At 43.9% G+C, this 10,115-nt stretch overlaps 1 protein-coding gene across 3 annotated transcripts; it reads right to left on the reverse strand.

Annotated features, from left to right (window-relative positions):
- Positions 1-2,052: 2,052 nt before the first annotated feature.
- On the reverse strand, positions 2,053-8,238 carry LOC109921934 (zinc finger protein 664-like). 3 transcript variants are annotated; one of them, XR_007261366.1, is made up of 2 exons: positions 7,730-8,216; positions 2,053-6,534 (listed from the first exon to the last, which is right to left on the reverse strand). XR_007261366.1 is itself a non-coding variant. In XM_048593140.1 (2 exons), exon 2 carries the CDS (start codon positions 6,197-6,199, stop codon positions 5,708-5,710), a length of 492 nt encoding a protein of 163 aa, XP_048449097.1. In that variant the 5' UTR covers positions 6,200-6,534; positions 8,183-8,238; the 3' UTR covers positions 2,053-5,707. The 3 variants fall into 3 exon arrangements, 2 of the variants coding, with proteins under 2 accessions (XP_048449097.1, XP_048449098.1); XM_048593140.1 differs by having other exon boundaries at positions 8,183-8,238; XM_048593141.1 differs by having other exon boundaries at positions 7,851-8,216.
- Between the last annotated feature and the right edge of the window lie 1,877 nt (positions 8,239-10,115).

Genomic DNA, 10,115 nt, shown 5'->3' on the forward strand with positions numbered 1-10,115 from the left:
ACTTTAAGCAGCTTGTCATGTTTGCTCCCAAGGTGAGGCGGCATGGTGGTGGTTCATCTCCACCTTCGGACGACTGTATGGAGTTTGCACATTCTCCCCATGTCTGTGTGGGTTTCCTCCCACAGCCCAAAGATGTGTAGGTAAGGTGGATTGGCTATGCTAAATTTCCCATAGTGTCTGGGGATGTGTGGGCTAAGTGGGTAAGCTATAGGAAATGCAGGGAAAGGGGAAGGGGTGGGTCTGGGTGGGATGCCTCTCTGAGGGGCATTGTGGACTCAATGGGGCAAATACTGTGCTTCCACACTGTCGGGATTCTATTCTATGAACAGGAGTGTCTCAGTGAGTTTCTGGTCACATTGATGATTTAAATCTTTCCCAACAGACAGAAGAGACAAACTCTTTTTGTGTCCATTTTCATAAATTGATTATGCATAGATTAAGTGATTCCGTAACGTCTTATGGAGATCTTTTGTTTGAGTTTCCTGTCTGCAGATTCCCACACTGTTATAGCCTGTAAAAAGAAATTTTCTCTCTCACTCTGGATTCAGCGCCCAATGTCCTACTAATGTGTCTCTTCTCCAGACTCACCCTCTTCCTGCCCTCAAAGTGGTGATTCAGGGCTCTATTCAAACATCCCTTGTGTTTACTTCCCAAAGGGTGGGCGTGTTTGTGGTGGACTCTCTGATCAGTCTCTTTGTTGATTTCCTTCTATCTCTGTGGTGATCAGAGATTGACTGGACCACCCACAGGTACAGCAGTGAATTCTAGACGCGTTGTCTATTTTAAGCTGAATTTCCAACTCCGTTCCAGTTTTGAGACTTTGTGCAGACTTTCCCATAACAAAACATGAGCCAATATCTCTCATGGACGTTGTAAAGGCTGCACGGAGCAGAACTCTGCTGACCATCCTTGATGGTGTCTTGTATTCCAACAATCATGTAAGGTCATTCATTACCCAGGCGTTTATCTCAAGAATCATTGGGATCAGTACAGGAGAGATAGTCATTCTTTTCTGGGTGGGGAAGTGTTGGTGGGGCAGTGAAGGTAGGTATTCAATCAAAACTGCTGTAGCTATGATGCATATAAAAAGATCATGGGTAACAGAAACAAAATTTATAGGTGATAATATTAGATTATTATAGTTAATCTTGACTTGAAGCATAAACACTTTGCCTGAAATCAGCTAATCAATACAGATTGTAATATAAAATGCATGATTTCTATATATTATTTATGTGTAACTTCAGATATTTGAATTTTAATTTAGTGATGTGGGTTTTTCTGTGTGTTGGGTTTAAAGATTTACCCAATCTCTCTGTCACCATGGTGATGTCTTTCAAAAGCTTTCCGATGGAAGTTTCCAAAGTTTTTTAAGCTTATGGAAAGCACCAATAGCGTTAGTTTCAATTTGGGGGCAGTCCTGCAGAAGTCTTCAATGAAGATGACTCTGTGAAGCAGTGTTTCAGATAAAGGGAGAAGACAGTAAAAAGTTATTACTGTCAAGTAAGTTTAGTAATAGCTCCAAATCAGGAAAGTTTGGATAAAACTCTGAAGAGGTTATTTGAAGTTGAGAACATTTACACTCAGATGCATGAAAGCTCCAGGAAAAGGCTACCACTTTGTCCAAACTACAAGTAGAAGTTAACCGGGAGTGGAAATTACTGTTAAATTAGAGAAGGCACTTTTTCTCCAGCAGGTGGTGCTTTTGGGATGTGTAAAGGAGTTGTTTTTGGGAACAAGCGAGCATATGTTAACTGTGTGTGTTTCAATATCTTTAAGTTTGTGTTATAAGCAAATAGTCTGGTTTCTTCTCTTTTATCTTCATTTTGTTTGTTTAATAAACATCTGTTTTATTATAAAAACCAAATCTGTAACATTATGTGCTTGTGTTTCAATGATAGACAACCTAAAACTAAAATAGTTTGGCATCCGACTAGTCTGATAATAACATCAGCTAGGACAATCAAAAGTGAAACAGAAGTGAGATGAAAAATAATATCAAAAATTACCAATTGCCAGCTGTAGACCCACAACTCTAACTTTACCAAATAATGCAACTCACAAGAACAAATCATCTTTATTTACTTTCGTTAGTAATGTTGAATGTTTGGAAACAATCACCTTTTACCAATTTTGGAGAACAGAAAGTCCAGTGGTTAATTCACATCTTTCTCCCAGGTCTGCTCTAACAAGCGTGTCTGTCCATATGAGTTACAGTTATACAGACCAACTCACTCAGTGATCAGATCTCACTGAACTATGACACAAGCTCTCTCCATCTGAGTCACATCCACACAGACTCAGTCACTCACTTGTTTAGGGATCAGATCATATTGATCTATGATGCAAGTTGTTTCTATCCATGTTACATTTATACAGACTCACTCAGTGGTCAGGTCTGTCTAAACTACTACAATAAAACCCTACATTAATATGGAGTTTTAAAAGTAAAATGTCCCAATGAATTTCACAGGAATATAAGAACATATTAGATCAGGTGATCAAATACCTGGGGAAAGGTGTGGGTTATCAGGAGTGTATAATTAGATCAGTGAAATAGAAAGGCAGAGGGGTTTAGCAAGGAAACACCAGGAGTTAGGGTTCATACAGCCAAAGACACAACCACAACACAATCATAAAGTGAATAAAATTGGGGCTGAAGGGCGCCATGGTATTGCATGTATGTGGGCCCAATTTCATTACTGTCCCTGTATTCACTGATACATGCAGCTTCAGAGACAGATTTTTTTTTAGTCAGGTTTAACTTTTGAAAACTTCACACGAACTTCCAAGATGCCTCTACCTTTGTCTCAAAGAGTCATAGAGTCCTTTCTATACTGTACCTAGTTCCTAAGCTCTCCCACCCTAATTAAGGCAAATTTCTAATGAAGTTAGATGTCAGCAGTGAATAATCAAGTTACATTGAGTCATAGAGTTGTATAGCAGGGAGACAGACCCTTTGGTCTGTGCCAACCAGATATCCCAAATTCATCTTGTCCCATTTGCCAGCATTTGGCCCATATCCCTGTAAACGCTTCCTATTCATATACCCATCCAGGTGTCTTAAATGTTGCAGTTGGAGCAGCCTCCACCACTTCCTCTGGCAGCTCGTTCCACACACGCACCACCCTCTGTAAGAAAAAGTTGCCTCTTAGGTCCCTTGTAAATTTTTCTCCTCTTATTTTAAACCTATGCACTCCAGCTTTGGACTTCCCCTACCTAGGAAAATGACCTTGGCTATTCACCCTATCCATGCCACTCATGATTTTATAAACCTCTGTAAGGTCATCCCTCAGCCTCCAACGCTCCAGGGAAAGTAGCCCCATCCTATTCAGCCTCTCCCTACAGATCAAACCCTCGAACCCCAGCAAAATCTTGTAAATCTTTTCTGAACCCGTTCAAGTTTACTAACATCTTTCCCACAGCAGGGAGACCAGAATTGAATGCAGTATTCCAAAAGTGGCCTAACCAATGTCCTGTCCAGCTGCAACATGACCTCCCAGCTCCTATACTCAAAGCACTGACCAATAAAGGCAAGCGTGCCAAATGCCTTCTTCACTACCCTGTTTACCTGCAACTCCATCTTGGAGGAACTATGAAGCTGCACCCCAAGGTCTCTTTGTTCGGCAACACTCTCCAGGACCCTACCATCAAGTGTATAAGTCCTGCCCCGATTTGCCTCGCCATTTATTTAAACTCCATCTGCCACTCCTCAGCCCATTTGCCCATCTGATCAAGGTCCCGTTGGGCTCTGAGATAACCTTCTTCACTACACCACCAATTTTGGCATCATCCGCAAACTTACTAACTATTCCTCCCATATAAGTTAACCATCATCCCGTTAGTGACATAATCTTGCAGCAAGGTCCAAGGGTCTTGTGGTGCGAGAGTACTGTCCCTACCTCCGTGCCAGAATGCTAGGCTTCATGTCACACTTAGCCCAGAGGTGTGTCAGAACATGTCCAAACAGTTAATCAAAGATAAACTTACCAATTTACAGCATGAAACTCATGACAGGGTGAGATGACCCTCCAGCTGTGAAAATGGACAAGGGATGGAAGTGGTTCAAACCCATTTATTTTCTGCATTAGTTACTTGTAAAAAAACTTTATATTTAGTTGAACAGTGACAATTTCTAGCCTTCGTCCTCTACCTTTTACCTATCTTGTGTGGATTCAGCACATGTAGTGCTGGATAGTCTGGTCTCCACTCAGTTTCTGAGCTACCAAGGAGAAAAATCTGTGCCAGCTGTACACGCGCAGGGGTAAACTCACCCCGAATGTGGCAGAACATAGAAAGTCAAGAGGTAAGAAATATACTGCTTAGGGGTTGTGGAGTAAAGGATTAGAAAGCATCCAGAATGCCATACTAAGCTGTGATGCAATCGCTCAGGCCAAGATCTCAAGAAATTACAGAGAGTTACGAATGCAGTCCAGTTCATCACACAAGCCTTCCATCCATTGATTCAATCTATACTTCCCGCTGCTTCGGGAAAGCAGCGAACATAATCGAAGATCCCTCCCAGCCCAGTTATACCCTCTTCCATCGGCAGAAGATACAAAAGTTTGAAAGCACGTACCAACAGATCCAAGAACAGCTTCTTCCCTGCTGTTAACATACTTATGAATGGACCTCTCATGTATTAGAGCTGATCTTTCTCTGCACCTTCTCTGTAGCTGTGACACTATATTCTTATGTGAGGTTTGATTTGACTGGATAGCACGCAAAATAATACTCTTCACTGTATTCTGATACATGTGACAATAATAAATCAAATTAAAGAAGTGAGTGAGCTTTAAGCTGAGAGAGAGTTCTCACTTCTCTGTCCCCTCTCTCCATCATTCCTCTCCTGGTCCAGTGTCACCCACTCCACAGCAAACCAGCTTGTGGCTAATCAATGACATGTCGGAAGGCCTCAGAGACAGTATCTGTCATCCTGTTTAAGGCAGCAGACATCTCCAGCACAGCCATGGCCATGACCTCCGGGGACCCATTTCAGAGCCATGCCTGAAGATCCATGGAGTCAACCACTCTCTGCAATGACGGTTTATGGAACCTCTTCCAGTCCTACAACACTCTTGAGTTCCCTGTGTCCCTCCAACTCTGACCCCTTCCTACCTATCACCTACATCACTCCACCATTGCTGACCATCCCTTCATCTGCTGGTACCCCGATCTCTGAAGATACCTCTCTAAACCTCTCTCTCCTTCCTTAAGATACTTTCTAAAATTGGTGTCTTTGACCAAGCTTCTGATCACCTGTGAAGCACTTTAGGAGGTTTTACTGGGTGAAAAGTTCTATGTAAACACAAGTTGTTGTTGTTATTGCCTTACATTGACAGAATCAGAAATATTACACAAATATTCTAAATCCTCAGACTACAATGACCACAGTCATTATCAGGCTGGAAACTTAAACCTGCCATTTAACTTTCAGTCAAGACCAGATCCCGGTTTGACCCCAACCTCTGATGTGACACAGCTCAATTGCAGCATTCCCTGTTGTTCTTGCTGGCTCTAAACCCAGTTGTAAAAGAGCTTATGTTCTGCATCTAGGAACTGTGAACCATAGAAGAGCACGGCTGGTACACAGTTTTTTTCCACCACGTCAGGATGAACCCTCACCTTCACTGCTGGATGTGATGAACAGCAGGAGAAAAAACAGCAGCATTCAATCCCTGGAGTCAGTCGTGAACCCGCTGGTGCTTCAGCAAGGAGGATGAGCGAGTGAATCCCTTCCCACACTTGGAGCAGCAGAACGGTCTCCCCCAGTGTGAACCCTCTGGTGTCTCAACAGGTGGGACGACCTCCTGAAGCCAGTCCTGCAGTGAGAGCACCTGAACGGTCTCTCGTCAGTGTGTTCGCACTGATGGGACATCAGTTCTCTGGAACTTTTAAAGCACTTCGCACAGTCTGAACATTTAAAAGGTCGTTCGTCAGTGTGAATTCGCTGGTGTGTCAGCAGGGTGGATGACTGAGTGAATCCCTTCCCGCACTCGGAGCAGGTGAATGGCCTCTCTCCTGAATGAAGGTGCTGGTGTGTCAGCAATTTGAATGAGTAAGTGAATTCCTTCCCGCACTCGGAGCAGGTGAACAGCCTCTCCCCTGTGTGAATGTGTCGGTGAGTTTCCAGCTTGGACGGAGTTCTGAATCCCTTCCCACAGTCGCCGCACTTCCACGGTTTCTCCATGGTGCACATGTCCTTGCGCCTCTCCACAGCTGTAGCCTCATCAAGTCAAACAAGTGTAAGGTTGCTCGCTGCTGTGAATGGTGTGGTGTTTTTCCAGGCTTTGCAACTGGTTAGAGCTCATTCCAGAGTCAATTCACTAGAACAGTCTCATTTGGGTGTGTTCTTTTTGCCCCTCAGTCACACTGATGTTTGAAATTGTTTTCCATAAATAAAACAGCAAGCATTTCTCTTCCCACATTCAAAAGCCGATGATTCCCAGGTCCTGAAGAATCGAGTGACTCTGTCAGTTCTTGATTTGATGTTTGCTTTGAGTCTCCCATTTGCAAATCAAATGTTACAATCTCCTGCAAAAGGAGTTGACAGCATCTGTATCACCATCAGTTCAGAGGAGAACACAAGGTTCTAGTTGCAATAGAATAATCTTTACTCTCTTGTTCCCCCAAACACATGGTACACTCAAACTAAAATAAGTAAACAAAGTAAAGACAAGCTTCCTAACAAAAGCAGTTTTTTGCTCCCCTGTATGTGAGACACCCTGCCCTCAAAACTCCCCACCAGTTGTGGAAGGTACCAAGCTAACAGGCAGACACTGCATGATCCACATGGACATGAACAAGACCAACACAACAAGGCTGACAGCCAGTTATACACAGCAGGCAGGAAAATAAAATGCAGGCTACAATCAATAAATGAAAAATCAGGGGAATTGTGGATAGTGTAGAAGGTTGTCAAAGGATACAGCTGGATATAGATCAGTTGCAAGAGTCAGGAAGACACGTTGCAGCTTTGTAAAACTTTGGTTAGGCCGCACTTAGAATATTACGCTCATTTCTGGTTGCCACATTACAGGAAGGACATGGAGGCTTTGGAGAGGGTGCAGAAGAGGTTGACCTGGATGCTGCATGGGCTAGAGGGTATGAGCTATAAAGAGAGACTGGAAAAAATACTGTTGTTTTCTCTGGCACAGGCTGAGGGGAGATCTGATATAATTTTATAAAATTATGAGAGGCATAGATAAGGTTGACATTCAGAATCTTTTTCCAAGAGTTGAAATGTCTAATACTAGAGGGGCATGCATTTAAGGCGAGAGCAGGAATAGTTCAAAGGAGATGTCAGGGACAAGTTTTTTTTTACTCAGAGCATGTTAGGTGCCTGAGCACACTGTCAGGGGTAATGCTGGATGAATAAGCAAGGAATGGAAGGATTTGGACCATGGCAGGAAAAAGGGATTAGCTTAATTTGGTGTCACGTTTGGCACAACATCTGTTCCTGTGCTGTAGTCTTCTCTGTTCTATAACTTACTTCAGTCAAGGGGGGGCAGTCTTGATAGATACATTTGCCACTTGCTGTTCCAAATTCCCAACTTTTTTGTGAGACCATCCACGCAATTGGTCTCATCTACCGTAGATTTAAAGACTACTGTTTAAATGAGGCCCCTGCCTCATTGTTTCAGGAGAAGTTCCTCCAACACATCCAACTCTCCCTCCTAAACACTGAATAACCAAACTACAAGAGAATAGGGCTGAAGTGTAACCTGACCCTGAAGAGCAGTTCCTTCAGGAAATTGTCCAGGGGCTCCTCCGAACTGTAGCCCCTGGCACAGGATAGCTACGCGGCCCAGGATTCCTGTGGATTGCAAGTCACTCCAGTGAATAGTTACATGGCTCAAGGACGCATCCGGATTCCAGCCTTTCCCACTGAGTAGCTACATGGCCCAGGGAATCCTCCGAGATTCAGGCTGGAAACGTGTGAAGCTTCCGAGAACCCCATACCCTCTGTGACGTTACCTAATAGTCGGCGCATGCGTCCTGCTCACCCCGGGTACAAAATTTCGGCCGTGGACCGGTGCCTGGTTCCGGGGAAACACCCCGGGGCTGTGAAACACGGGACCTGAAAGTCCCGGATCGACACTAAGACCTTCCCCAGGAGTTTAGAAACCTTCCCCGTCCGCCCGCAGACTCCACCAGACCCTCCGCTTTGCCACATCCTCACCGGCTGCAGATTATCCGAAGTAGCGTCTCTTACCCTCGCCATCACTGACACTGAGCATGCTCCACATACATGAGCGATACTGCGCCTGCGCCCCTGTACAGTGGCTAGGTGATTGTCACACCCGCAGAGGATGCTGGGTAATTACGCCGGCATTTACGGTATTGTGACTGAAATTATTACGACCTGGAGCTTTGTAGCGGTCTGGGGGTTGTGTTAAGGGCGGCTTGTAAAATTAGGAACAGATTATTGCAGGCCAACACCAGAAAGAAAGGTACTTTGTCTTCATATAATTGTTAGCACACAAAGGAAGGCCATTCAACACACAGTGTTCACATTGGCCCTCCTAAAGATCGTTTTCCAGTCCGGCACGACCCTAGCACACTCCCCATATTCAAGAATATCTTGAAATGTAAAAACAAAGTCACAGAAAGATGCCAGTCTAATCTGCCTATCGCGGCTGTGGGCCAAAAATCAACACACCCAGCATCTGAGATAACAAGGTGTAGAACTGGATGAACACAGCAGGCCAAGCAGCATTAGAGGAGCAGGAAAGCTGACGTTTCGGGCCTAGACCCTTCTTCAGAAAGCATTTGCCCATTTTCCAGCACTCAGTCCATATTCTGATGGGTAAAGGCACTTGAGATACATAGCCAGTCAACCTTTCAGTGAATTGATGGTTTCTGCCTCTACAATCCATTCTGGCGATGAGTTCAATCCACAACCACCCTTTAAGTGTAAAATAAAATCTATAACCTCCCTCTAATCGTTCCACCAGCTACTTTAAATTTATACCCCGACTCAATGACCCATGTGCACCTTCTGTAGTGCAATTAAAACCTTTCTTTAATGAGGTGACTACAATGGCATAGCTGTAGTCCGGCCTCCTTTCTCTTGTGCCTTAAGTGTTAAAGGGAAGTATTCCACCTGATTTCTTATCACATTATCGACCAGTCCGCCCGACTTTGGGGGTGATGGAACAACTATTCATGTTATGTATGAACTATTTGGACAAAAGAACTGAGGGCATTTCTGCTTAGTTTGCAGATGACATAAAGATAGGTGAAGCGTCAGGTAGTTTTGAGAAAGTGGGGAAGCTGTGGAAGAATTTCGACAGGCTAGGACAGTGGTCAAAGAAGTGGCAGATGGAATACAATGTGGGAAAGTGTGAGCCATGACGTGGAGGTGCCGGTGTTGGACTGGGGTGGACAAAGTTAGAAGTCGCACAACACCAGGTTTTAGACCAATAGGATTATTTGAAATCACACGCTTACAATTTGCAATTTGCACGCTTGCAATTTGTTATTGTCACCATTTACATATCGTCAGGAACATCAAAAAAAAATTAAATCCCCCGACCATAAAGAATGCCATCATTTTTGAACTGGCAAGTTAAATCAGCTGCCTTACTTCAATTCAGGAATAGATCCCACACTGACCCCAATCTCTGATTTGACAGCACATTTCCAGCATTCACTGTTGTTCTTCCTGACTCTAAACTGAGTTGTAAAAGAGGTTGTGTTTTATTTCTAGGAACGTTGAGGAAGTGACATGGACACATCTTTAACACACCGCGGGATTCACCCAACTTCCAGTCTGGACATGAAACATCAGCAATAACATCAAAATCAGTCATTTTGTGCTTGTTTGTGCTTCAGCAGTTCAGAAGACTGAGTTAATCTCTTCCAACACTTGGAGCAGGTGAATGGTTTCACCCCGAATGAATTTGCTGAAGTCCAGTGAAGTGAGATGAGCACTTGAACCCAGTACTGCAATAAGAGTTGATGGGTAATTGAATCCCTTCCCACAGTCCCCAAATTTCCATGGTTTTCTCCATGATGCCAGAGGCCTTGTATTTTTCCAGGTTGATCAGTTGAATGCTCATCCACACAAACAGCCTCTGCACAATTTATGCCCTCTGTGTAACTTTCAAAGC

The sequence above is a fragment of the Rhincodon typus genome, unplaced genomic scaffold (genome assembly GCF_021869965.1).
Source record: "Rhincodon typus isolate 14 unplaced genomic scaffold, sRhiTyp1.1 hic_rhity00002395, whole genome shotgun sequence".
Classification (NCBI taxonomy): Eukaryota; Metazoa; Chordata; class Chondrichthyes; order Orectolobiformes; family Rhincodontidae; genus Rhincodon; species Rhincodon typus.

Coding starts and splice junctions, on each gene's coding strand:
- LOC109921934 (XM_048593140.1), bottom strand. CDS start 6,199: ATGTGCACCATGGAGAAACCGTGGAAGTGCGGCGACTGTGGGAAGGGA.